At 35.9% G+C, this 27,017-nt stretch overlaps 3 protein-coding genes, 1 non-coding gene and 1 pseudogene across 4 annotated transcripts; 1 reads left to right on the top strand and 4 right to left on the bottom strand.

The window, feature by feature from the left end:
- Nucleotides 1-6,144: 6,144 nt before the first annotated feature.
- On the top strand, nt 6,145-6,251 carry LOC112416176 (small nucleolar RNA R71). The gene has a single exon (XR_003006484.1). It is a non-coding gene; the product is annotated as a small nucleolar RNA R71 (small nucleolar RNA).
- A 6,356-nt stretch (nt 6,252-12,607) lies between these two features.
- On the bottom strand, nt 12,608-13,813 carry LOC11438766 (heavy metal-associated isoprenylated plant protein 39). Its single transcript, XM_003619325.4, has 3 exons — nt 13,701-13,813; nt 13,341-13,416; nt 12,608-13,035 (listed from the first exon to the last, which is right to left on the bottom strand). Exons 1-3 carry the CDS (start codon nt 13,704-13,706, stop codon nt 12,734-12,736), a joined length of 384 nt encoding a protein of 127 aa, XP_003619373.1. The 5' UTR covers nt 13,707-13,813; the 3' UTR covers nt 12,608-12,733.
- A 3,330-nt stretch (nt 13,814-17,143) lies between these two features.
- On the bottom strand, nt 17,144-18,344 carry LOC11439700 (heavy metal-associated isoprenylated plant protein 39). The gene is given in 4 exon segments (XM_003619324.4): nt 17,144-17,413; nt 17,415-17,632; nt 17,897-17,972; nt 18,225-18,344. Coding segments are annotated over 4 exon segments (369 nt in total). The 5' UTR covers nt 18,231-18,344; the 3' UTR covers nt 17,144-17,344.
- Nucleotides 18,345-19,416: 1,072 nt separating this feature from the next.
- On the bottom strand, nt 19,417-21,101 carry LOC11441626 (GPI mannosyltransferase 1-like; annotated as a pseudogene).
- A 3,159-nt stretch (nt 21,102-24,260) lies between these two features.
- LOC11444417 (exportin-2) lies at nt 24,261-26,560 on the bottom strand. The gene has a single exon (XM_003619322.3). It carries the CDS (start codon nt 26,529-26,531, stop codon nt 24,261-24,263), a length of 2,271 nt encoding a protein of 756 aa, XP_003619370.1. The 5' UTR covers nt 26,532-26,560.
- Nucleotides 26,561-27,017: the final 457 nt, after the last annotated feature.

The raw sequence follows: 27,017 nt of genomic DNA, 5'->3' as shown, positions 1-27,017 counted from the left end.
GTAACGTTCTGATTATCCTTCTTCCCTTTATTTTCATGCTTAACTTCTTTAGTTTCCTATTTAAGAAACCGTAAAAATCCATGTTTTTAGGGTAGATGTTATTCCAACTCGATGGTTTCAGCCGTTTGTTACGGTGGTTTCCACCATGTGTAAGGAGTCTTAGGAGTTTTGCTGTCTGTTTTCTGTATTTTTTGGGAGAAAACATTGACGAAGGGTTGTGGTTTAACTTATAAACTTTAGTCTTTCTTGCCTTGAAATGGGTTTCCTAGTGCGGTAGGAGTATTCTTGCTGCTGGTTTTTCCATTTCGTTTGCAGGGAAGTTCTTTCAAAGGTGGTGACCCCCTTTTTTTGTGCTTTTTCTCTGGCTATTCGCAGTGATACTTGTTCCCTTCCTTGTCGTGGTAGATCAGATGGGCGAAGGAAGGGTGGATCTAAATGTTAGATTCACTTTTTCCTTGATCTTTCAGGTTTTCCATGATCTGAATGTTAGATTCACTCTCTCTTGGATCTGGGGAAGAAGAAGAAGCTGATGCGGCCGCCCTTTCTTGAAGGGGAGAGTAGCCCTTGGTGACGGAGTCGTCATTCGCTATAGGCGGAACGGGAGAAAACCCTTATAGTTTGGTCGGTAGATTTGAGGATTGACAAGTTACACTCCCTAACGCATCTGAAAGAGTGTGTTCGGCGTATGAGAACCATGTCTTTCCCATGTATGAAGTAGTTTTTAAAGACATGGGTTTTCAACTCCCCTTCTCTGATTTTCAACGAGAGGTTCTCCGTTGGACTAAACTGTCTCCTTCTCAGATTCACCCCAACTTTTATGCTTTCATGAGGGCGTTTGAATTGGTGTGCCAGTATCTGAGAGTTCCTCCTCTCAAGAATGTTTTCTTTGTGATCTTTACCATTCAGCGTGGGGCTGACTGGGTTTCCTTCCATCAAACAAAAAATGTTTGACATCTTTGTTGGGAAGTGCAGAGTTTCAAAGAGCGTTTCTTTCTGGTTAGGCCGAGAAGCGAAACAGCTTTGGAGACTCTTATAGAGGCGGCGAAGGACGCAGTCCGCCGCACGCTCTTTCCTTTATACTAGAACCAAGACCATTTTGGTTTTAAGTCAAAAGATTTTTGTCGGACTCTTCCAAATTTGACGGAGGAGGAGACAGATGTTTACCAGAAACATGGGCATTTGTTCAGTCTTTCTTGCAGAAGATTAAAACTAACAAACAGGGAAACCCATTGATGAAGGCGGATGGGACACCGGTAACAGAGCCCCGCTTCATCAATACCCACGAGCAAGTGGTGTCACAAGACCTAGAGAATTGCCTTGGTAGCTACACCTCTTTTCGTTTCTTTTCAGTTTGTTTCAGTAAGTGAAATGAGCAAGAAGGTCGCCGCCAAGAATTGATGAAAGAATATTCTGTCGGTGAACCATCTCATCGCCGGATCCGGCCCTGGCTCAACCTCTGGTCTGGTGGTGGACTTGGAAGGTGATGGCCGATCTGAGGAGTTGGTTCCGGAGCCTACGAAGAGGAGGAGGGTGAAGACACCTTCCAAGGAGCCGGTCACGCCTATCATGGCTGTTCCTGTTCACTCTGAGAGTGGGTACTTTCTTCAGCTTCCAAAGGTGTGGTCTGAACCAGATCGATGCGGCTCTCATTCCACCCTTTTTATGGATGACCCTGAGCTGAGGATTATTCAGGACCTAGGTCCAGCTGGCTGGAGTAAGGCAATAACCGATGGATTTATTGCTGTCATGAAGATATTTACACATTTTTGGGTACTTTATTTAAGGAAACAACACCATCACGTAGGAAGTCGGAGGGCCTACCCCCTTCCCCAATCTAGATTCAATGGTACCCCTTAAAACATCATCTTCACGTAGGAAGTCGGAGGGCCTACCCCCTTCCCCAATCTAGATTCAATGAAGCTTTTTAAAGTTTCTCAAGATAACATCACCTTCACGTAGGAAGTCGGAGGGCCTACCCCCTTCCCCAATCTAGATTCAATGATGTGACCTTGAAATCAATTTGGCTATTTGGCTTTTTATAGACTCCCTTATACTAACTTATACTAATTTTACTTTTGAGAATTTTTAAAGGTCAATGTACCACTAATATTAGAACGCATTTCCTTAAAATACCTATCCATACATTTACTCAAGGGAAGAACTTGTGCATTTCTCATTGGAGAATTTATTCACTTTAAAACAAGATGTGGGTATATCAGGAAAACTTAAAACACAAGAGTTTACTTTCATGTACAAGAAACGACCAACTAAGAGGAGACAATAAAAAATTTTATGTCATGATTTATTTCATTAAAAACAAGATAGTTAACCATGCCTTTTACAATAAAACAAAACAAAAGAATAAAGTTCGAGGGAGTTTGAAAACACTACGACTAAAGACACTTTATTAGGCTCCCCCCACACTTAGGAGAAGCATTGTCCTCAATGATTCAAAATAAGGAAAATAGAAGAGAGAGAAGAAGAGATGGAAGAAGAAGAAGGAGGAGGAGAAGATAGATTTATAGAAGGAAGAGATAAGGTAAGAGAGGAAGAGGAAAGCTCACATTTTTCATTGAGGTCCATAGGGAGGACCTTGGAGGTGGAAGTGGTGCATCATGTTCCGAAGCATTTGGTTATTTTGTTCGGATATGCGGTTGCCCCGTAGGACATCGTTTCTTAAACCGGATAATTCGACACCTTGCCTCTGTTGCTCGGTGCTTATCCTTTGTACCTCATTTTGCATCCATGCCCATCTTTCATTGTGGTTTTCATGGTGTGCTTCCTCATTGTGCAAGTGTGTACCTCCTGCCTCACCTTGATAATGCTCTTCCTGTACCTGTGGACGGACCATCACCAACATACAACAAATTTTCTTCCACCTTGGTGTTAGTCCGAGATGGGTTAGGAAGTAGAAAGAAAATAGGTATATTAAGTTGGAGTGCATAAGTCATGGGTGGATGAAGTTTGATGAAATTCATAGAAATGAGGGTTTCAATGTTTAGCATGTTGTTTCCCTCAATTGGAGTTATCCCTTCTTCTTCACCCGCTCCAAACTTCCTAGCAATGAAGGTATCTCAGCTCTAATATCAAGTCTAGTTTCTATAGAGGCGAGGTAATCAAGTAAGTAGAAACAAGTATTCACGGGGTTGTTACTAAGCATCGCCCAAAGCATAAAAAGTTCATCCGTTCTAGTTGTTCCTACGTCTTTCCTACCCCAAATGGTACAAGCCATGACCCTTTGTAGGTACCTAAGCACGGGGTTGTGAATGTTACTAGCCTTATTGGAACGAGTGTTGTAATGTCTTAATCCGGTAATGCGTTTCCAAAAGCTAGCGGGGTCATAGTCTTCCGACTTGAGATTTGGATTCCAAGAGTCATGGATGAACCCCGCATTTGCGAAGTCCATCTCTAAACAAAAATTTTCAAGAGACATCTCATAATCAATATTCAAAATTCGGAAGGAGACTCTATGATCGGGGTTATCAAAATTCACTTTATCCTTCTTAAATTCAATAGAACTTAAGAACTCATAAGTGAATTTTCAAACCCCCTCATAGGTCGAAGCATTTCAACCCAACCTAGGTTTCCTAACAAGCTAAAGACATTATCTTCTATTCCTAGCACAGCCAAACAATCAAGATCAGGGTATCTACAAGGGTGTAAAGGTTTTGAAATAAGAATTTTATACCGTTCCTTTTGATGGTTATCCTTGAAGATTATTCCATGATTCTTTGCATGTGCCTTCTTCTTTGAAGGAGGTCCCCCTGAAGAGCTTGCTCCTTCCCTGCCACCTCTCCTTGAAGCCATTTCCCTTTGACCTTGGTTGACTTTTAGTGTTTTGGATGAAGGTTGGGTTTTGGGAAATGTTTTTGGTGAAAAAGGTTGGTTTGGTGATGGGGTTGAGGTTTGAGTAAGTTTTAGGAGTTGGGTTGGTGAATTGGTGAAGAATTTGTGGGTTTTTAGTTAAGGGAATGGGGGCTACGAATTTGGATGATTTTAGGTTTGGGTGGATGAAAGTTGCTTTTGATTGGAGAGCTATGATTGGGATGTTGTTTGGGATTGGTTGGGTGAAGAGATTTGGAGGTTTGGTGAATTTTGGATGTAGATATGAAGGTTTGAAGTTTTGTGGTTATGGAGGTTTTAGAGAGAAGTTTGAAGGTAGAGAGATGTTTGTGGTTGAGAATGAAGGAAGAAGAAGGCAAAAATTGTGGTTATTTTTACCTTGGGGTCGGGCATGGCCGTGCCAACCTTAGCATGGGCCGTGCCATGTTCCAGGAGTTTTGGTTGTTTTGGAATGGCAAGGTTTGGCACGGCCGTGCCAGTGTGAGCACGGGTCGTGCCAAGGTTCAGGAGTTCCAGTCTTCAAAATTTTTCATTTCCTTGAATCATGCTTGGACTATTACCTACAAAATAACCTAAAAGAACAAAAAAAAACAAACAAACAAAACAAAGCAGTTAAATGCGTGGGTTGCCTCCCACGAAGCGCTTCTTTATAGTCATTAGCTTGACGTTAAGAAAGTGTCCTTAGAAAGGATCAAAGAGATCATATTGTGTAGATGACGCTAAAAAGCGTTCTTTCACATCATGATCTTTAATCATGCAACAAGAATAAAGAGCGGGACCTTTCATAACATTCTCCAACTCAAATCCTATCATCTCGTCACTCACTTGAAAAACAATCCTACCATTCTTAACATCAACTATAGCACCTGCAGTAGCGAGAAAGGGTCGTCCTAGAATTATAGGGCACTCATTGTCCTCATCTATGTCAAGCACCATGAAATCAGTTGGGATGTACATCCCTTCTATTTTAACGGGGATGTCCTCAACATATCCGACAGGTTGGATATCAGAACGATCGGCTAACTTCAATGTTGTTTCGGTAGGTTTCAACTCTTCTATTCCCATCCTTTTAAAGAGGGATAAGGGCAACAAACTAACACTAGCACCTAAATCACATAAGGCTCGGTTTAAGGTTTCACTCCCTATCATACAAGGGATGACAAAACTTGCTAGATCTCTAAGCTTTGGAGGTGGCTTCTTGATGATTGCACTACTTTCCCTTGTCAAAGCTATTGTCTCATTGTGCTCTATAGCCTTTTTCTTTGAAAAAATTTCTTTTAAAAACTTGGCGTATAAAGGCATACGAGACAAAGCTTCAGCAAAGGGAATCTTAATGCAAATCTTTTTAAGTATGTTTAAGAATTTATTGAATTGAGCCTCCAAGTTAAGCTTAACAAGCCTCAACGGAGAAAGGGCTTTGTTCTTGTCAAGTGGTTTCTCTATCACATTTTAATCACCTAGAAGCTTAACATTCTCTCCCTTGACACTTTTGGCTTTAGCAACGGTCTCTTCTAAATTACTACCCCTAAGAGAAATAGCATTAACATGAGCTTTGGGGTTTGTTTCGATTGACCGGGAAAGACTCCCGGTGTTTGAGAAGAGGTGGCCACTTGTTGGGCTACTTGGGAGATTTGGGTCTCAAGCATTTTGGTGTGTGTGGCTATAGAATCTACCTTGGTATTGAGTTTGGAGAGAGAGTCGTTCAAAAATCCCATTTGGTTTTTGAGCTCTTGAAGTTGTTTATTTTGATTCATCATGCAATTTTCTAACAAAATTTCCAAACTTGATTTCTGAGCCACTATCTGGTTGTTTGTATAGCCTGGTGGTGCTACTTGCCCATAGGAAGCTTGAGGATTTTTATAAAAATTTTGGTTGGGTCTAGTTCCTTGGTTGTATTGAGCGTAGTTCATTTGTTCATTACCATTGGCAGCACTACCTAGCTGACAATCAACACCTATATGACCAAAAACACCACAGATTTCACAAGGAGGGGATGTAGTAGAAGGTGTGACAGCATTAAGATTAAGTTTTTTAAATTTTTGAGTTAAGGCATCAAAATTAGCAGCAAGGTGATCATAATCAGAGATCTCGTAAATACCTGCCTCCTTTTTGGAGGGTGTAGAGGCGGTGATGGCTCTTTCGTTGGTCCATTGGTAGTGATTCTGAGCCATGTCTTCAATCAATGCGTAAGCCTCCGTATAGTTCTTGTTCATCAAGGCTCCACCTGCAGCTGCATCAACAGACATCTTAGTGGTATATGTTAGGCCATTATAAAAAGTGTGGACTATGAGCCACTTTTCTAAACCATGGTGGGGACAAAGTCTAAGCATTTCCTTGAAACGCTCCCACGCATCATAAAGAGACTCCCCATCTTTTTGGTTGAACCGCGTAATTTGATCTCTTAGTTTAGCGGTTTTAGATGGGGAAAGGAATCGGGCAAGGAATGCTCGCCTCACAAAGAAAGAGTTAATTAAATTAGTTTACTCCCTAGCAAGGGCGCCAAAAACTTGATGAGATAAAACCGCAAGTGCACGGTCTTACCGAAGTAGTAATAAAAGAGTATCGTTCTGACAGGGAGTAGTTTAATTCAATTAACCTTTGTTGATGATTAGAAGAGAATCAAGTTGTAAGTTGGTGTTTTCAAACGATTGAAAGATAATATAATAAATGGAGCCTTGGGATCATTGGTTCATCTAAATGACAAGTCCTTCACAAACCAAACTATAAGCCTATAACTTTATGTTAGACCTAATTTCTCAAGACAGTTTCTCTTTTGTTCCTTTAGCACCCAAGCCTATTTCGCTGACTTGATTACTATTAGATTTTGGTTCCTCTAACAACCAAGCCTATTTCGCTGACTTGATCATTATTAGTTTCCTTGAAGATCGAAACTATATGTCTTAAAGATTGCAAAGACTATTTCGCTGCCTTTGAAATCCTTGTCTAAATTCACTTGTTCGAATATCAAAGCTCCACTTTCGTTTCATGAATTGATATTTGAGATGATGGATAAACAATTATCAAACCCTCCACTTTCGTTTCCACAGTTTGATAATGGTTGATCCATGTTAAAGCGGTGAATTTAGATAAGAAATTAGGGTTACATAAGATTAAGGCTTAGAGCTTGGCTTGATTAGGATTATGTCATTTAGACTTATCCAACAATCCCAAGACAAAGAGAAGTCTACTCACTCATGTTCATCGTAGACATGGAGAAGAAGAGAAAAAGCATAAAAGTAAATGACAAGAAAGTAAAAGGAAAATAACTTTTATTAGAAAGACAATTGTCACTTATTGAATTCCAAGAAAAGATGAATATTTGTGATGGCTAGCTACTCTATTTATAGCATACATTCGACTTAAAATCTAAGCAATTACATTACTAGAATGTTCCACAAGAAACTGCGGGCTAAAATAGAGTAGCTTAAAATCTAAGCAAAAGCAGCAAAAGTGACTCTGGAGGGTGGCACGGCCGTGCCAATGCTAGCACGGGCCGTGCCAAGCTTCTGACTTTGGGGGAGACATATTTTTGTCTCCGAATCTTCGTATTTTGGTACCGAATCAGCTCCAAGTACATTTCTTTTGCTCCAAGACTCAATCCATCCAATATTCGTTCCTGAAATATAATAAAATGCAATTTGTAGAAAACTATCTCAAAAAGGAAATAATACTAATATAAAATAAACTTAAATCTAATTAAAACTAAACTAAATAACATATAAAAATGGATAATAAATGACTCATCAAGAGGGGGTCACGTATCGGTCATTGCTTGATCGTATTACGTTTGATGACGTATGCAGGAGGCCGTACGAAGAGCACAGGGACTTCCAAGCTTTCGAGGAGGTATTCTAGTATTCAGGCTGGATTACGTGTGGTGATTGTAGGGTGCACCATCACTTGCCCGAGAGGGTTTTGAGGCAGTACGGATACGTCCAGACCGTCCCTAGACATCTGTTAGCTGTTGTAGAGATGTCACCGACTGAGATTGTGCAGGCTTTCGTCGACTTCCGCACTCACACGCTTAAGGCGGCCGATTGGGGTGAGCATGCAGCAGAGGAAACATGGTGTATGGCAGATGGCTATGTACGAAGGTACACCGTTGTGTCTCACCCTCAGATTTTGCCACTTCTTCCAGGAGATTTTCCGAGGCCTCCAAATGAGGAGCAGATTGTAACGCCCTACTTCTATTAAAGCAATTAAACATGCGAATAGTACATTTATTCAAGAAATAGAGGCTACGCCACATTCAAAATTCAAAAAACCTCAACAGTCGCAGCGGAATATAAACCAGAGTAAATTCAAATATACATGTTATGAATAAATAAATTACATCAACATAGATGCATCTCAAAAATCCCAACAAACGGGTCATCTCCAAACATAACAAAAACCAAGATAACCTAATCTAGACCGACACAACGAAGCCTAGATCAGAGCCAACTAAACATCTAAACGCCGATATCGGAGAAAGCTCCAGATATCCACCAAGCACAAGAACTCACCAAGCAACTAAACCTGCACAACGTCTACCCATCCATACAGATAGGCAGGCGGTCCATAACAGATCCACTGGGTGTAAGTATTACATTATCATAATCCAAATAATAGTTAACATGAACATTTCAATATAAACATCATGCATTTGATCAATAATAATATTCCCACATCAATACTTACATCAAACCCCAATATCTCACATCAATAATCACCAATCACATGTGTCATGAACAAATATCAATTCACAGTCATTCATACACAATCACCAATCATATACATCATGAACAATCATTAATCATATTTCATGAACAATCACCAATCACATGTATCAGGAACAATATCAATTCACAACTATTCATTCACAATCACAAATATTCATGAATAATCGTTAATCACATTTCACGAACAATCACCAATCACATTTCTCAAACAAGACTCATGTCATGATATGCACTTATTGACACATAAATGCATGTGGTACCAAATCTCCAAAAGGTCGTCACCCAAATCCAGATCTCAAAAGATCTCTGCCAGGCCGAAGCCCTATAACGAATAAAACATCGTATCCAGATCTCAAAAGATCTCTGCTAGACCGAAGTCCAAAACTAGATCTCAAAAGATCTCTGCCAGGCCGAAGCCCTATGACGAATAAAACATCGTATCTCAACACGACTATGATGCATGGACATGTACAAGGACTCGATAATGCGACAACAATCCACAATTTCCACCTCAATATATAGGACAACACCCAATTATATTGATTATCTCCACAACATTTGCATTATCAAGAAAACATGTCCATACACAAATAAATCATAGTATTCACCATCACACATCAACATGATTATCAATAATCAACAATGTCATTCAACATCAACTATATCATATAGTTTCACCATTCCAAACAATTCTCATATTCCAAGTAAGAGAACATACAAAATCTCATGACAAATATCATATCCAACATATAACCATTCATAATCAACTATCACATATAGTTTCACCATTCAAGCATTCCTTACATTCTAAGTAAGATAACATACAACATCTCATGATAAACATCATATCCAATACAATCATTCATTCATACAACTTCACTTAGCCATATAAGAATAGTCACCACAATTCATAAGACAATTAGTTCAAGAAATGTTTTTGACCAAAGACCGTGTCAAGTGGCAAACGACCAACATTGACAATTCCCAAGACAAAACAACATAGACAAGTTGAGAGTTCTCAAGCAACCTTAACCAATCATGTATTCATGAATTTAAGTTGCCTCCAGACCATTAAACATTAATCCAAGAACAACTTAAGTTCGTATGAAAAACCCCATTTCACAACTTTTCACATTCCCACCCAAAATATCACCTTTTACATGATTAGAACAAATGAACTAAAACCAAATAAATAAACCCTAGGACCTCAACCATGTATATACACAAATCACATATGAGTGCAGTAGTGTATACATCAACGTTTCATAGGCCAACTCACTTAAATTCAAGTTTTGCAAAGATCATATCATAAATGTTTCATTATAGTCAAGAAAACACAAAGGCTCACTAAGCCCTTAATACAAAGCTATTTCTTCCATAAAAACATCCCTAGATGATTAGGATAAAGTCCCTACACTTAGGAAGAAGTTTGGAACCAATTGGAGCGAAGAAAATTGCATTTTTGAGGTTTTTGGTCAAACAGCATCGTGGCACGTTGGTTTCCCACCGTGGCACGATTTTTCCAGAATCAGACAGGCTGAAAACCTGGTCAAAATCGTGGCACGTTGGCCCCGAATCGTGGCACGATTGTGGTTTGACAGACAGCATCAGATTTTCAACTTCTACGTTTTCGCGCATAAAAATCAAACCGTTAATTCGTTTTCGATGCCGTTTTCACCTACATGCTCCTTACACTTAGCACTATCATAATGCACAGAAAAATCCCAATTTCAACAACCTCAAATTCATTTTGCAAGCCTCACACAAACACTCATTTTCCAAAACGGTTAACAAATGAATTTTCAAACAAAACTCCCGTTTTCTCCCAAAACGACTCGACTATCATATCCACAACATAAAAATAGAAATTCCATCAAGTTTAACTCATCCAACCACATAGGCAACTCAGTCAACAACTTTGTATATCAAATTTCACTTTGGTCCTTCACATGACCATCTAGCACAACTTCACCAATACAAACAACTTATTTTATAAAATGGAATACCCATGATAACATTCAATAACAACAACATATCTACTTCAACAACAATTCATTTAGACATGAATTCAACCATAATTCAACAACACAATATCCCAATCCAATAATTGAGCAAAACACATAAGTATTCATTTTCACCAAACCAACAACAACAACTTATTTCACAACAACAAGTATGAATCATGCATACCCAAGCCATGAATTAGCATCCATAACGTCACTTAACAACAACAACATCTATTGATCATGAAACATATCACAATTCATCAACAACCATGCATAATTCATCAATTGAGCATAATTTACAAACTACCCATTTTCATACATCATGAACTTGCAATTTCATCATCAACAATTCATTTAACATCAAATGAACATATTCAAACATATCTCTACAACATAAGCACGAATTTCAAAGATTGGGTTCATGATAATCACTTATGCCCATAATCAATTATGCATAGAATCAAGAGAAAAAGAATTAACCAAATGATTATGATAAAGACTAACCCCCTTACCTTAGGTTATGATTAATCTAAACTTAGCCTTCACTTTAGCTCCTAAATCCTTCAATCTTCAAGTTTCTCCTTTTCTCTAACCCTTGTTCTTCCTTTCTCCCACTTTCTCTCTCTACCTCTCTCTAACTTGTGAAATGAAATGAATTTCTCCCCCAAGTTAGGTTTAGGTGTGCTCTATTTCAATTGGGCTCAATTCTAAACTCTAGTGGGCTTAACCCATTTCTATTCAAACCAAAGATATTTCTACACTCCAAACGATATTTTAACTAATAACGGTAAAATGTAACCAACGGTCACTAAACGGTAAAATCTCAATCACTGTACTAGTAACTTAGTAAAATAAGGGTTCTCACTAAATATTAAAAATAATTCTCACCAAAAATTATAATTTTACCCGTTCTCACCAAATGACCAAAATACCCCCAAGTCTAAAATGACTAAAATACCCTTCTAACACGGAAATCCATGAAAATGTATCCAATGATGATTAATCACATACAAACACATAGATCACATAATAAAAGTAATTAAAATAAATCTAGCTAAAAATCGGGCTGTTACACAGATCATTGTAGAGCAGTGGGAGCGGTACAAGGCGAGAAGCTCGCTTGATACCTATGACATGGTTAACGGCGATGTTGCCTACGCTGATGCACAGATGGGCCAGGAAGAGGTCATGAGCCCTCATCAATGGTTTCAGGCCATGAGCCATGTTAGAGAGCAGATCGCGCCAATATTGGCCAGGAGGCGAGGTTAGAGGCCGAGGAGGAGGCACCAACAACATCAGCAGGACCAGGACCAACAATAGTTCGTTTTTTAGGACTTGCTTTTCAGTTTTGGTGTTTTGATGACATTGGTTTGTATATTCATATTTTGATGACATTACTTTTCATTTCATGGGATATTTGACTTTGTTTAATGGAAAAAATATTGGTTTAATTCAGTTGTGCATTTGCGCCAATATTTGTTTTGTGATTTGAACCATTATGCATAAAAAAAGCAGATACATATTTTGTGTTTTGTGTTTGAAACACATTACAAGTTTAGGAAATGAAGCTACTGCCTCTGCCTTGGCTTCATGACACTTATGCAGTTTACTGCCGAGGAAATCCTCGGTAGTTAAGTGTCGAGGTTTTCTTCGGCAGTTAACTGCAGCCGGTTTTTAATTCCTCAACAGTTAACTGCCGATAGGGCATTTACATATTTTACTTGTGTACCTCAACCTTATGAAATGTGTCAACAACAATTTTCAATCTAAATTAATATAAGCTAAGTTGTTAATTTTAACACTCACAAAACTCCAACTACGCAAGGTGAGTTCTACTAAGGAACTAATATTAGTATAATTTGTCAACTTTCAAGCTTAATTAATAGGTGCATGTATGATATGGGTGCTGAATGTGATTTATAATGGTGATTAGAAGCAAGGACTAGTAGAAGAATTTTGCAATATCATATTTTGAACATTGTATTATCAAGAGACAGCAAAAATACTAAATATTGCTACCCCTCAAGAATTTGCAGATTATAAACCAAAAACTAAGATAAGATAAACTCCAAATGAATCAGTACCATTCCAAATCCCAACTTCTTTTATTGTTCTCATTTATTTAACTACTCTTAAATTCCGTAAATAATATTTCAATATATCTTAACAAATAACACATCCACTTGGAGACTCTTCCACAGATCTATAATATTGATAAGGATATGGTTGTTTCATTTCATTATAATATGTTTCATAAGCCTTCACAAGATCATCCAATTCCTCTTTTGTGACCTTTTTCTTTGGCTCTTCCTTCTTTTCTTCTTCTTTCTCTTCTTTTGCTGGTCCAATCATAATTATTTCAGCATGACACAATTTCCTTAACTTCGACACAACTCTAACAGGATCCATGTCTCCAATTAATGTGATTTTCTTATCCTTCATGTTCATTGAAACACCCTCAACCCCTGAAAAAGAAAAATAAAAATATGTCAAAAAAAAAATTTTTTTTTATCCTTTTTACTCCTTAATTTTTTAAAGATTAAATAAGTAAATGATCCTCCTGAATGTACTAAGATCTATGAAATTAGTCATACTTTTTAATCAACAGATGTCTGTTCGATCTTCATATTTTTAATGAAATTTTGATAGAAAATCATGACAATTTTTTTCCCAAATTTATTTTTTAACAAAACATGAATTTTATACATTAGATGTTGGAATTTCGTACCTGAGAAGTTGCATAAAATGATTAGATGTTGGAATTTCATACCTGAGAGACCAGATACCATCTTCATGGCTTTTTGCTTGATTCTATCATCATAGAGATCTACCTTTAACACTAGTTTCTGTCATAGACAACTCAGAGTTTTAAAAAATAATCTCAAATTGAATATTCCAAAGGCAAATTAAAAGAGAAAGGGTTGTAATTTAATAACTTAAACTGGATCTCAAACTCTGAACTCTGAAGAGCAAAAAAATTAGTTAATTTAACTAAGAACAATAAAAATGATGTTTGATAAATCAAACATGGAAAAGAAAAAAATTGAGAAATGGTTTGAATCAATTTAACTGTATTAATTTCATAATTAGGGCAGAAAAATTGGAAGATAAAAAAGGTAAGAATTCTCACATTCATATCGATTTGAAGCTAGTGGGGCACAGTTGCTAAGGATAAAGGTGTGTGAGAGTGTTGCGAGGAAGAATAAGAATGATGCTTTAATTGAACTTTTAAACTAAAAGCTTCCAAAAGGTTTTTGAGCAACCATACTTGTACAACGCAACTTTTAGAATATTTTTTCTCTCTCTTTTTTTATTAGTAAAAAACAATAGAAAATAAAATGCTGACTGTAACAACACATTACCTACAAATATTTAACATAAGTTTGCAAACCAAGCATGTATATGGAAACATATTCAAATATTTAACATTTTACACATCATGTTGGATAATACACCAAATAAGTTTGCAAACGAAGCATGTATATGGAAATATATTCAAATATTTAACATTTTACACATCATGTTGGATAATACAACAAATAAGTTTGCAAACCAAAATGCTGACTATAACACGTTACCTACAAAAAAATATATTCAAATATTTAACATTTTACACATTTTTCGCAAACAAAGCTTTCTTTGGTATGCAAGCAACAACAAGACAAATAATTAAATGAAAAACTCAGACATAATCTTCCAAGTTCATATTAAAATTTAGAAATGAAAATTGAAAGTGAAGTAAATGGAATTCTGCTCAACCTCCTCAAACAAGGGTATCAAATGAGTCTCTTATATTACACTACGGTTTTTGAGTTTTTAAAGTGTTTAGTTTGAGAAAAAACATGTTTAAAATACTGAAAACATTTCTATTTTGTTTAACTTCTTTACACTGTATTACAAAATGCAACATCTCATTTTGAATAGTGCTCATTTTGGTATGTTACAAGAACACAAACGTTACCGGTAAATTTAAGGACTTATATAGAAAAGACTACAAATTCTCTATAAAATCCAGTTAATTCTCATTAGTATCATTGTTATTATTACTTTTATAATTATTATCATTGGTGTCCTTGTTATTTGGATATAAGAGAATTGCCAGAAGATGATATATAGTCTCAGATTTTATTTTGAAATATACATACTTTGGATCTACTTGAGAGCTATGAAAAATTCAACCAACAAGAGGAGCTCAAATCATCACCATCATAGTCATTCTTATGAACAGGCGGAGATAAATTCATTATGGATTCCCTCGATGCCAACATGGAAGAATGGTTTTACTTTTCATATCTTTCTTATTTTGCTATACTTTAAATTTTTGTGCTTAATATATTTTGAGACAATATATTTCCACTTGTTGGGTAAATAATGCTAGGAAAGAATTAAGAAATTGTATATTTAAGAACTGACATAACTGTAGCTAATTGGAAGAATATAGAAAATAGTAATAACAAAATCTGTAAGTCATTCATGGTCAATGGAATTCAATACTAATATTATTTATTTTTATTTTTTTTAACTCCTTCAAGAATGAAAAAGAGTTGAGTCAGAAGTTTCTCATAGTACAGAAAACTAGCATATGAAACTAATTGTTTGTTCTATATTTAAAGATATTTAAACACAAAATTGATGCTCATTTGTTTCTTGAAGTGAAGAAACGTAATATTCTCCTGGAGTGTTTACAACATACTTGCCCTATGATCACACGGACTTTATTGTCCAGACCCTGTTTACACTAATGAATAAAGAAAGCATGAGTACAGGATGCTATTGGTAAACAAGTTAAAGGGTGAAAAAGTTTGGAGGAGGAATCAAGATGACAAGCCAGGGCTACTGATAGCATCAATATGCTGATTTTAAGGCGATGACATATCAACTCATTTTGGCTGCTACAGAAACTAAAAGAGCATGGTGTGATCGACTTCACTATGAATAAACAAAAGGAATAACTCGCAAAACAGCACACCAAAATGAAAATAGAAGCAATGGCCCCGCCGTTAAAAGCTTGAAGATAGAACACAGTTGTTCTAACCTTTCTCAAACATTTGAGATTTGTTATGCAACGGCCCGAAAAAAGAAGATTATCGAGAGACCGCCCAAACTGGGTCAACCTTTTATAGGCTCTGAACTCGGCGGCCCGATAAAAAGAAGATTATCGAGAGACCGCCCAAACTGGGTCAATCTTTTATAGTCTCAGAACTCGGCGGCCCGATAAAAAAAAAAGATTACCGAGAGAGCGCCATCAACCTTATTAAAGGCTCTGCATGCACTTGGTGACCCGATAAAAAATCCGAGAGAGCGCCATCAACCTTATTAAAGGCTCTGCACTTGGTGACCCGGTAAAAAATCCGAGAGAGCGCCATCAACCTTATTAAAGCCTCTGCACTTGGCGACCCGGTAAAAAATCCGAGAGAGCGCCATCAACCTTATAAAAGGCTCTGCACTTGGCGACCCGATAAAAGCTCACAGTCATAAAGACAGTAATGTTATGAAGACGTCTGCATTTCGTTTAAAATCAAACGCCAAAGACCTCATAAGATTTAAAACACCATGCCTTGTACCAAGACTTGTGCTTGGGGGCTGTGGACCGTCATAATATTCTTCAAAGCTTAGAAACCCTCGGAAAGGTCTTAAATGCCCTTCGTAAGGACCTAAAAGGTTTTCCAAAAGGGTTATTGGGTTTAGGCGCGCCCTCCTGAACCTTCAGAACTTGCCTGAAAGTATTCTAAAGAATTCTTAAGCGTTAAAAAGAACCACGCCTTGTACCAAGACTTGTGCTTGGGGGCTGTGGACCGTCATAATATTCCTAAGGACCTGAAAGACCTCCAAAAGGGTTTTTAGACCCCTCAAGAAGGCCTTAACACCCTTAAAAGAAGCCCAAGGGCCCCGGGCGCGCATTACCCCCGGCGCCGCCTCAATAATCTCTAGAATCTTCTAGAAACCGCCCCTAAATACATAAATACCCCTATTACTTGGGGGCTAAGTAACTGAAACCCAAGCCCATAGAAGGCTATAAATACCACCCTTGGGAACACTCTCAGGTATCCAATAATCAGTCTGAAACCCTAGTATACTGAGAAAACCCTAATTCTCTTTACCGTACTTTTTCGACAAGTACATATTTCAATGGGTGACTTTGTTTAATGGTAAAATGTTGGTTTAATTAAGTTGTGCATTTGCGCCAATATTTGTTTTAGGAAATGAAGCTACTGCCTCTGCCTTGGCTTCAGGACAATTCGGCAGTTTACTGCCGAGGAAATCCTCAGTAGTTAATTGTCAAGGTTTTCCTCGGCAGTTAACTGCCAAGGGGGCATTTACGTATTTTACATGTGTGCCTCGACCTTATAAAATGTGTCAACAACAATTTTCAATCTAAATTAATATAAGCTAAGTTGTTAATTTTAACACTCACAAAACTCCAACTACGCAAGGTGAGTTCTACTAAGGAACTAACATTAGTATAATTTGTCAACTTTCAAGCTTAATTAATAGGTGCATGTATGATATGGGTGCTGAATGTGATTGATACTGGTGATTAGAAGCAAGGACTAGTAGAAGAATTTTGCAATATCATATTTAGAACACTGTATTATCATCAAGAGACAGCAAAAATGCTAAATATTGCTACCCCTCAAGAATTTGCAGATTATAAACCAAAAACTAAGATAAGAGAAACTCCAAATGAATCAGTACCCTTCCAAATCCCAACTTCTTTTATTGTTTTTATTTATTTAACTTCTCTTAAATTCCATAATAATATTTCAATATATCTTAACAAATAACACACCCACTTGGAGACTCTTCCACAGATCTATAATACTGATAAGGATATGATTGTTTCGTAAGCCGTCACAAGATCATCCAATTCTTCTTCTTTGTTTTCTTCTTCTTTCTTTTCTTCTTCTTCCTTTTCTTCTTCTTTCTCTTCTTTTGCTGGTCCAATCATAATTATTTCAGCATGACACAATTTCCTTAACTTCGACACAACACTAACAGGATCCATGTCTCCAATTAATGTCATTTTCTTATCCTTCATGTCGATTGAAACAGCATCAAGCCCTGAAAAAGAAAACTAAAAAAATGTCAAAAAAAAAAAAATTCTTTATCCTTTTTTCTCCTTAATTTTTTAAAGGTTAAATAAGTAAATGATCCTCCTGAATATACTAACATCTATGAAATTAGTCATACCTTTTAGTCAACAGATGTCTGATCGATCTTCATATTTTTTAATGAAATTTTGATAGAAAATCATTACAATTTTTTTCCCAAATTTATTTTTTAACAAAACATGAATTTTATACATGAGATGTTGGAATTTCATACCTGAGAGACCAGATACCGCCTTCATGGCTTTTTGCTTGATTCTATCATCATAGAGATCTACCTTTAACACTAGTTTCTGTCATAGACAACTCAGAGTTTTGAAAAATAATCTCAAATTGAATATTCCAAAGGAAAATTAAAAGAGAAAGGGTTGTAATTTAATAACTTAAACTGGAAAGGGAAAAATATTAGTTAATTTAACTAAGAACAATAAAAAAGATGTTTGATAAATCAAACATGGAAAGGGAAAAAATTGAGAAATGGTTTGAATGAATTTATACTGTATTAATTTCATAATTAGGAAGATAAAAAAGGTAAGAATTCTCACATTCATATCGATTTGAAGCTAGTGGGGTACAGTTGCTAAGGATAAAGGTGTGTGAGAGTGTTGCGAGGAAGAATAAGAATGATGTTGGATATTTTCTAAAACCTTAAAAAGAGAAGAACCATTGTGATTACTAGTTAACAACAAAAGGAGGTTGGATAATACAACAAATAAGTTTGCAAACCAAGCATGTATATGGAAATATATTAAAATATTTAACATTTTACACATCATGTTGGATAATACAACAAATAAGTTTGCAAACCAAGCATGTATATGGAAATATATTAAAATATTTAACATTTTACACATCATGTTGGATAATACAACAAATATTAAAATATATTAATAGTCAATTCCCCTCATGAAATTGTAAATTTCATCAATTATCCTCTGAAATTAACAAAACTTCAATTACCCCCCTGAAATTTCACAACGTTAGTCAATTTACCCCTCCGTCAAATTTTTCTGTTAGTGAACATGACGTTTAATAGTTAAATTTTTATGTGCAAAATGCCCCCCAAACTTAAAAATTTATATTATTTTTTTCTTAAAAACAAACAATTAATAGTTAAATATTAAAGGTAACTATTAATTTTGGAGTTTGGAAAAATTACATACATATATACATCAAAATAGAAAAAAATGTGTAATTTTAAAGCGACAATAATGGTTATTTCTAATAGACAAATTATTATTTTTAAAGGTTTATAAACAAATTAATAATCAGATTTAAATTTATATTTTCCCCTTCACCATCTTAGTCTTTTAACTCCTCCAACTCCTTCAACAATTTGCTCAAACCATTTAAACTACACAACCCCCAATATTAATTCACAAATCATCCCATTATTGTCACTTTAAAAAATACATATTATTCCCCATTTTAGAGCCTATTTTGATGTATATATGCATGTAGTTTTCCCAAATTCCAAAATTAATAGTTAGTTTTAATATTTAACTATTAATTGTTTGTTTTAAAGAAAAAAATAATATAAATTTTTAAGTTTTGGGAGCATTTTGCACATAAGTGCAAAACTTCAGGGGGTATTTGCAAAACGTCATGTTCACTAACAGAAAAATTTGACGGAGAGGGTAAATTGACTAACGTTGTGAAATTTCAGGGAGATAATTGAAGTTTTGTTAATTTCAAAGAGGTAATTGAAGAAACTTACAATTTCAAGGAGGAAATTGACTATTTACTCCCAACTAAGTTTGCAAACCAAAATGCTGACGGTAACACATTACCTACAAGAAAATATATTCAAATATTTAACATTGTACACATTTTTCGCAAAAAAAGCTTTCTTTGGTATGCAAGCAACAACAAGACAAATAATTAAATGAAAAACTCAGACATAATCTTCAAAGTTCATATTAAAATTTAGAAATGAAAATTGAAAGTGAAGTAAATGGAATTCTGCTCAACCTCCTCAAACAAGGGTATCAAATGAGTCTCTTATATTACACCACGGTTTTTGAGTTTTTAAAGTGTTTAGTTTGAGAAAAAACATGTTTAAAATACTGAAAACATTTCTATTTTGTTTAACTTCTTTACACTGTATTACAAAATGCAACATCTCATTTTGAATAGTGCTCATTTTGGTATGTTACAAGAACACAAACGTTACCGGTAAATTTAAGGACTTATATAGAAAAGACTACAAATTACATTAAGAACGTGTTTGTTGTAGCGGTGGAAATAGAAAAAAACGCCGTTTGCACAAAAGCTTCAAAAGGTAGCTTCTTTATTTTCACGTTCAAAACGCCTTGGGACGCGGAAAATGCTAATACATCGCTGTACCAAACAGGTACTAATATGACAATCTGAACAATATAATAAAATACAGAAAAAGAGTCATACCTTTCATAAGACAGACAATGATTCACAGTAACACGGCGCAGACAATGGGTTCACAGTTCCCGCGTGTCCCAACGAGGAACGCATATGGATTGAAAAGCCATGCCATTGCCGAGTAGTTGCAAAGGTTTTCAGGAATCTGCTGCAACTTTTGAATATAAATAAATAAAATATCCCACAAGTATATCTGCATTTAAGAATCAATGAACATTTGGTTAGGTCTAACACCACATTAATTTACACTAATGGAAGACCATTATGCATAATCACTGCAAGAAAAAGGACAAAATAGTCGCTTAAATCAACTCAGATCAGAAATTCCTCAATTTTTAAAAAACACCTTTTGATTTTCAACTAACACAACAAACCATTTAATCTACCTTTGGAATACCTTTGTTAACCAAGTTAACTGAACGCTAATAAATAACATGTTGTCACATAAAGTTTGATGCATATAACCTAGGGTCATGTTTGGATAAATAACTTCATTAAACATTTACCGCATAATCGTTGTCATATAAGTCTTGAAGTATATTGCTACAATAAGATAAAAAAAACAAAATCATTATTTTCACAAGCTGCAAGCTATCTTGAAGAGCTTGCGAAAATAAACTAAATTAACTTACTGAGTCTACCTTCTAATTTTTATATATGTTGCAAGCTATTTTCAAAAACATAGAAGAACTTGTTGAAATAAGCTAGAACACAAGTTATGTACATATAAACTATTGTGTTCATACACAAGCTATACCTGAAGAAGAGAAAAGAAACTTTCCCCAAGAACGATGAAATAACTCATTAGGAAGGAGAAGATACGCGAGGAATGGGGAATGTCGATAATCGGTTCTGTAATAAGGATAATGACCAGAAGCAACAAGAGAAGCCGCATCAGAAATCACGATATAATAAGCATCAGTGTATTTAACTTCCACAAAAAGAATCTTGCAATTATCCGTATATGATTAAAATCACGCGGAAACTGCAGAGAATTTTAGCAAAGAACGAATATATAAAAGGCATAATATATGCAAGGTCCGGGGTTTGAACCCCGACCAAAAAAAAAAAAAATAATAAACACATATATACACTACCAAGGAAAAAAAATAAACACATACTACCTCCGTCACTAAATATATGAGCCTTTTGCTAAAATTGCGGAGATTAAGAAAGTTGATTGTAGTATTAAATTTGTATATAATTACTATTGTTTTTACAATTTTATTCTTAAGAGAGAGAATTATTTGATCTTATGATGAAATTTATTATTTGATCTTATCATTTACTCCCTTCGGTCCTATTTATAAGAGAATTTTGGGTCAACAAAAATCGATGTATCTAGTTAAAAATTCAATCCAAATACATTCACTTTTATTGACCTAAAATATACTAAAAAATAGGTTACACATTTGACGAGTATTATTTGATCTTACATATAGTCAAGTATTATTTTATGATGCTAAAAATAGGTTACACTATTTTAAAAAAAAAAAAAAAAAAAGTACTTTTTGTAAAAAGAATATGAGGACTCATCATTTAGAACTAGACGTGTCGCTGTGTCGAACATTTGTCAATGTCCAACATTCTTATGACATTCGTACGACACGTGTCGGACAAGTCAAACAAGTGTCTCGAAAAAATTGTTTTTACATTACTTCAACACTTTTTGGACCGGTGTTGGACACCTACATGAGACATGTCTGACAAGTCAGATGAAAGTTCGAGTTTTGTTTTCTCTGCTTCCACACCCTAGATTAAGAGTAAATTATTTGTTGAAAAATGTTGATCAATGATGTCTTATTGACATTAAAGTTGGCGACCACATTTTTACTTGACTATATGTGTTGATAAATGTTGCTCAATGATGGTTTATAGGCATTAAATTTGATTAACACATTTTTACCTTTTTTGATAATGGATATATAAATAATTTTTTTACCTTTTTTGATAATTGATAGATAAATAAAAGTCAAATATCGAATCTTGTTTAATAATTTTCTTTTGAAGAAATAAATTGTTCAAGTTTGATAAACATATATGAATTTTGATTCTTGATTTAGTTCTTCTAAAATAAATAAATATACATAGCAGTAATAATTTCCTATGTTTTTTATGTGAGATGTCTGTGACAAATTCCATGCTTCATAATTTACCAATGATGATTGATCACTTAAGATCTAGATTTACCCCTTGAGAGGCAAGTATGAAGAAGATGTAGTATCAAGTGGGAGGTCTCTGATAGTAGTTGTAACCCTACGGACGATGTATCAAGAGGTCTCTGATGTAGTATCTATCATGTCACTATCATATTATATCTTTATCCAACTTCTAATCCTATCATATCTATATCCTATCATACGGACCAAATGATGGCGGTATAAGCTTGAAGTACAAAAATACAATGATAAGAAGCCAAAGCAAAAAACTAGTACTTGATAAAACTCTACTGTAGAACTAAATATCAAGCAATGCCTAGTGTTTTGACTTTTGATTAGAGTATTGTTGGTAGTTAAAGTAAATGCAATAAACCTAGTAGTAACTACCTTAGATAACTCAAAACATTATATTAATGTAGTAGAATAAAACTCTACTATATAACTAAAAACACCAGGTTCTAACAAAATATCCAATTGCAACTACAAAACAATTATAAAAGTTGAAAATGTAATCAAAATGACAAAATCAAGTTCAGGAAGTAAACAAAGTGACAAGCTATTAAAATCAAATTTGAATCTTTTTCAAAATCATCTGCCTCATCTTCGCATATGTAAGTTCCACCAATCTCCTCTTTGAATGGCCGAAATTCACGACCGCGACAACCACCAGTGTTGAAGGCCGCTCAAAGGGAGATGATGTCGTACCGAACCCTTAAACCGCTACCCGATTAGATTTCCATAGAGACGCTATAGACAGAATAGTACCAACCAAGTAGCACTTCAAACCTATGAAGCACATAGATAGACACAAACACCTGACACGACACTAACACGTCAAAATTATCTTGTTCATCACTTGATTCAAACTATTGTTCTTCCACTTCCAACTCCTCATCTCCATCAGGCCCATCTGTGGAGAATCTTGATTGCTATAGCCGTAGTATAGCAGATAGAAGGATGACCGCGACAATCGCCACTTCTAAAGGCGGTTTGAAGGGAGACAGCGTCGCACCAAACCCCTAAACCGCTACGCTATTACCTTCCCATAGAGACTCTATAGACAGCATAGCACAGACCAAATCGCACTTTAAACCTATGAAGCACATAGATAGACACGACCCTGACACATCAACACTAGTAGATTGTCCAATTAGATTCCAGCATAAAGTCCTGAAAAGTAGAATGAATACCATGTTAGAGAGATCCCTTATATAAATAACATGACCTAAAAGTAACATCTTTCTTTCGCTCCTAACTTGAAAGGATATGACAAGTTCTAAAATTTTCATCAATACCCTTCAGAAGCATATGTGTTTTAAAAGTAACATAATTTTGTCTCTTCTCATATTCAAACCCATCAAACTAAGGGAAGGAAAAGAAAACACTTTCTTTACTCTTCAAACAAAGCAAACATAAAGATTCATCAAGCATTAGGTTGAATAAAAAAGAAGGCGAAAAGGAAATTGAACAGATTTAAATACTCAACAATATGGTTTAGTATGGAAGCAATTATGGGGAATAATGAATTGAGAATGCATGATTAAGGTATGGTCCATATTACAATATTTCATATTAGCATCTAGAAAAGTTTTTATTTGTCGAAACTCGAAAGTATGGTCCAATAACTAAATTTAAGATCCCCTAGATGAATCCCTATATAAAGTGCAACATGGTATAATAGTGAATGTTTTGTTCCTCAAAACATAGCTGTTATTGCAAACAAAATTCCCTCACAATGCTACTGATAGTTGCTAACTTGCTACTGATGAAGTAGATAAATAGAAACCAAATGGCAAATAGCCATGATAAAAGGGTCATCAAAATAAATATCTTTATGGTAATTTAAGCGAAAAGAACTGAGATGAAAACAGAATAATAACAACAGCAACAAACAATTTGAAACAAAAAAGGACAATATTATGTATCACAAAATATATCAAGGGTAAATCAACGAAGAGTAATGAACAGTAAACCATTCGCACGATCAAAACAGAAGAAAACAACTCAAGTACGAACTTACTCAAACTAATGAGAGATGAAAGTGTTGCAAAGTTGAAGAAATGCTGCCTGATTCGCAGGATCAACATTTTCACTGATGACTTGTAATTTGTTCAGTTCATTCACCTGGCTTATCTCATTAGGCGCCTTTTGTAGGAATACTTGGAGTAGACGCAAGAGAGCAGGAATATTTGCGGAACTTTTCCAAAAGTGAGGTGATAAAACACATTCAAATATCTGCATGTATATTGGTGGGATAGGTGGTCTGTTTAACCCAACTAGCAGAGCAAGCAACTGAAATGTGTACGGCAAAAACTCAGTTACGCCATTTTTCAATATTATATCAAACCTAGGAAAGAGCCTTGTTTCGAAAACAGACACAAGAGATGGATCCCTCTCAGAACCCCGCTTCACAAGAATGGCTACCGACTCAAAGAGATATTGATTGAAGATTGGATTTCTTGGATTTTTGCTAACTTCAGAAAGAAGTGACCCCAACCCCTCAATGCAAATTAGAGCATAATGATCAAGTGGTATATCTTCAACACCAAGAACTGTCAAAATACATTTCATTACATATTGATTTTCATCGGATTCTGCGTTCTTCAAGGTACCGAAAAGATTATTCAGCAGCATTGGGAAAATTGGGGCGATATCTGCCGAGCTATAGCATTGCCTACCTCCCTCTTCTTTTACCAATACGAGTTTCTCAATACAGATTGCAGCATAAGAATGAACGACGTTTGACTCCGCGTTAATGAAACGAACCAAATCTCCTAAAATCATCAATGCAACATCTTTTGATATTTGAGACAGGAACATAGTAAAATATTTGAGTGCACCTGCCTTAAGCATTGAATACCCATTCACATCCAAACTTTGCAGCTCAGGGACAATGACAAATTCAAAAAAGCTTTGGAAATCAACTAGACCTATGGAGACATAACCGGTTCCAGCTATCTTGGTTGAAAGAGAGATTACCAAGTATATGGCACAATCCTTGTGCCTCCAATTCTTCACCGGGTTTTCAGCAAAGGAACTTAACAAACTCTGTATTTGCGTAGAAACAATCTGTCTTACAGCATGTCCATAATGCATGGCAATCCCCTTAAGCAGATCGCAAGCAATCCTCCTCCGTGTATCAAGATCGCTACCTTCCATATCCTTCCTAATATACTCCATAGGGTCCATCTCAAACTGCTCTTCATCGTCTTCCCTCAACATAACATTTGGGATCACAATGCCTTGGCAAATCAGGAGTATAGTCGCATCAGCAGCGAATAAAGCATGGTGAACACTTGTGCTAACTGTGGTTAAAAACTTGATAGCCGTGACAGCAAGTTGATCACGACCACTCGATTGTGACACGTTCCTTAACAAATTCCACACATCTTGTGCAAAACCACTCAAGTGTTCCTTAAACTCCTCCTCATACTTTACCATATATAGATTAATATTCTCACAAACAGCAACCCTAAGTTCGTCTACAAGAGCAAGACCATCAGGTCCACACCCCTCAAGAAAAGGGTAACTATTAGTAAGGTATTTTCCGAACTCAGTCATCCATTCTTTCATGTGATCCTCAAAGAACTCAGGGAGCTCTTGCGAATTCAGCGAGTGAAATATCCAACAGCACAGTTTCTGAGACTCGAAAAGAGGCCTTATGATCGCGGCAGCTGGTGCCGGTACTGCAACTGCCGCGGCATCAATTAATGACGCAGTCTTGAGGAAAATTTCAAGCAAAGGAGCCGCGAAATTATCAAGACAATATTTCAAATCATCCAAGAGATAATTGGTTTTACAATTAACACAAAATTTCCTGAAAATTGAATTAACAGTGGTGAGAATACCGTTAATGGAGACATAATCCGAAGCCTGCGATGATTTGTGAAGGTTTGAGATGAGTTCAGGGAGGAGTGAAGGCCAATATTCCGGGAAGTCATGGTCACCAATGATAGCTAGGGCTTCGCTAAGCTGAGATTGGATTTTGGCAGTTGCAGAAAGCATGAGAGACACGATTAGGGTTTTGATATGCTCCTTCTCGGATTCAAGGATCGGATTGTCTTTGGATAACCATCGAAGTTGTAGGTGGTTCTTGAAGCTGACAGCGGCCGCTAGACGGATTTGGTTGTCGATGGATGGTTCAGCAACAAGGCGGAGAATGAAGAGACCAAAGTTGTAATGGTTAGCGGCTTCCGATAGGTGAGATTCGGTGCGGCAACGAGACTCCCGTTCCGGTGAAACAGTTTGGAGGAAGCATTGGCAGAGGTATTCAACAGTTTGAGGGTTCCACTCCATGGCTAGAGTAGTGCGTGAGTTCAGCTAGGGTTTTATGTTTCGAAGTTTTGTTTTGAAACAAAGGAATATTATATTTATAGGTTTCTATTGTCGCTGAGTCAGAAACCTAATTCAAGGTATCAACCGATATTATCCAGATTTGAGTTAACTCTTACCGAATTCTGAATAATTTTTTTTTTTTTAAGAAATCAAAATCAAATAAATAACCAAAGGAATCCTCCCAACACAAGATGTATTAGAGAATAAAGTCAAAATTTACAACAGTAGTTCAACAGCAAAAACCATGAATTATCAAATACAGGCACGTAAGAATGAGTTTTGGCACCAATTATGAAAGCTATAATGGAAAAATAAAGAATGAGCTTTGAACTACCAAAAGAGGATAGTAACTTCACTTTTTTGAGAAGTTTAACTTGATAGTTCTCTTTACCACAAAAAAAAAAAAATCATGTTGTTTCTTTCTTTCAAAATATCCCAAACACAAGC

This window comes from Medicago truncatula, chromosome 6, assembly GCF_003473485.1.
Source record: "Medicago truncatula cultivar Jemalong A17 chromosome 6, MtrunA17r5.0-ANR, whole genome shotgun sequence".
Lineage (NCBI taxonomy): Eukaryota > Viridiplantae > Streptophyta > Magnoliopsida > Fabales > Fabaceae > Medicago > Medicago truncatula.
The sequence above is the reverse complement of the archived record's forward strand: the minus strand, read 5'-3'. Positions and strand labels throughout refer to the sequence as shown.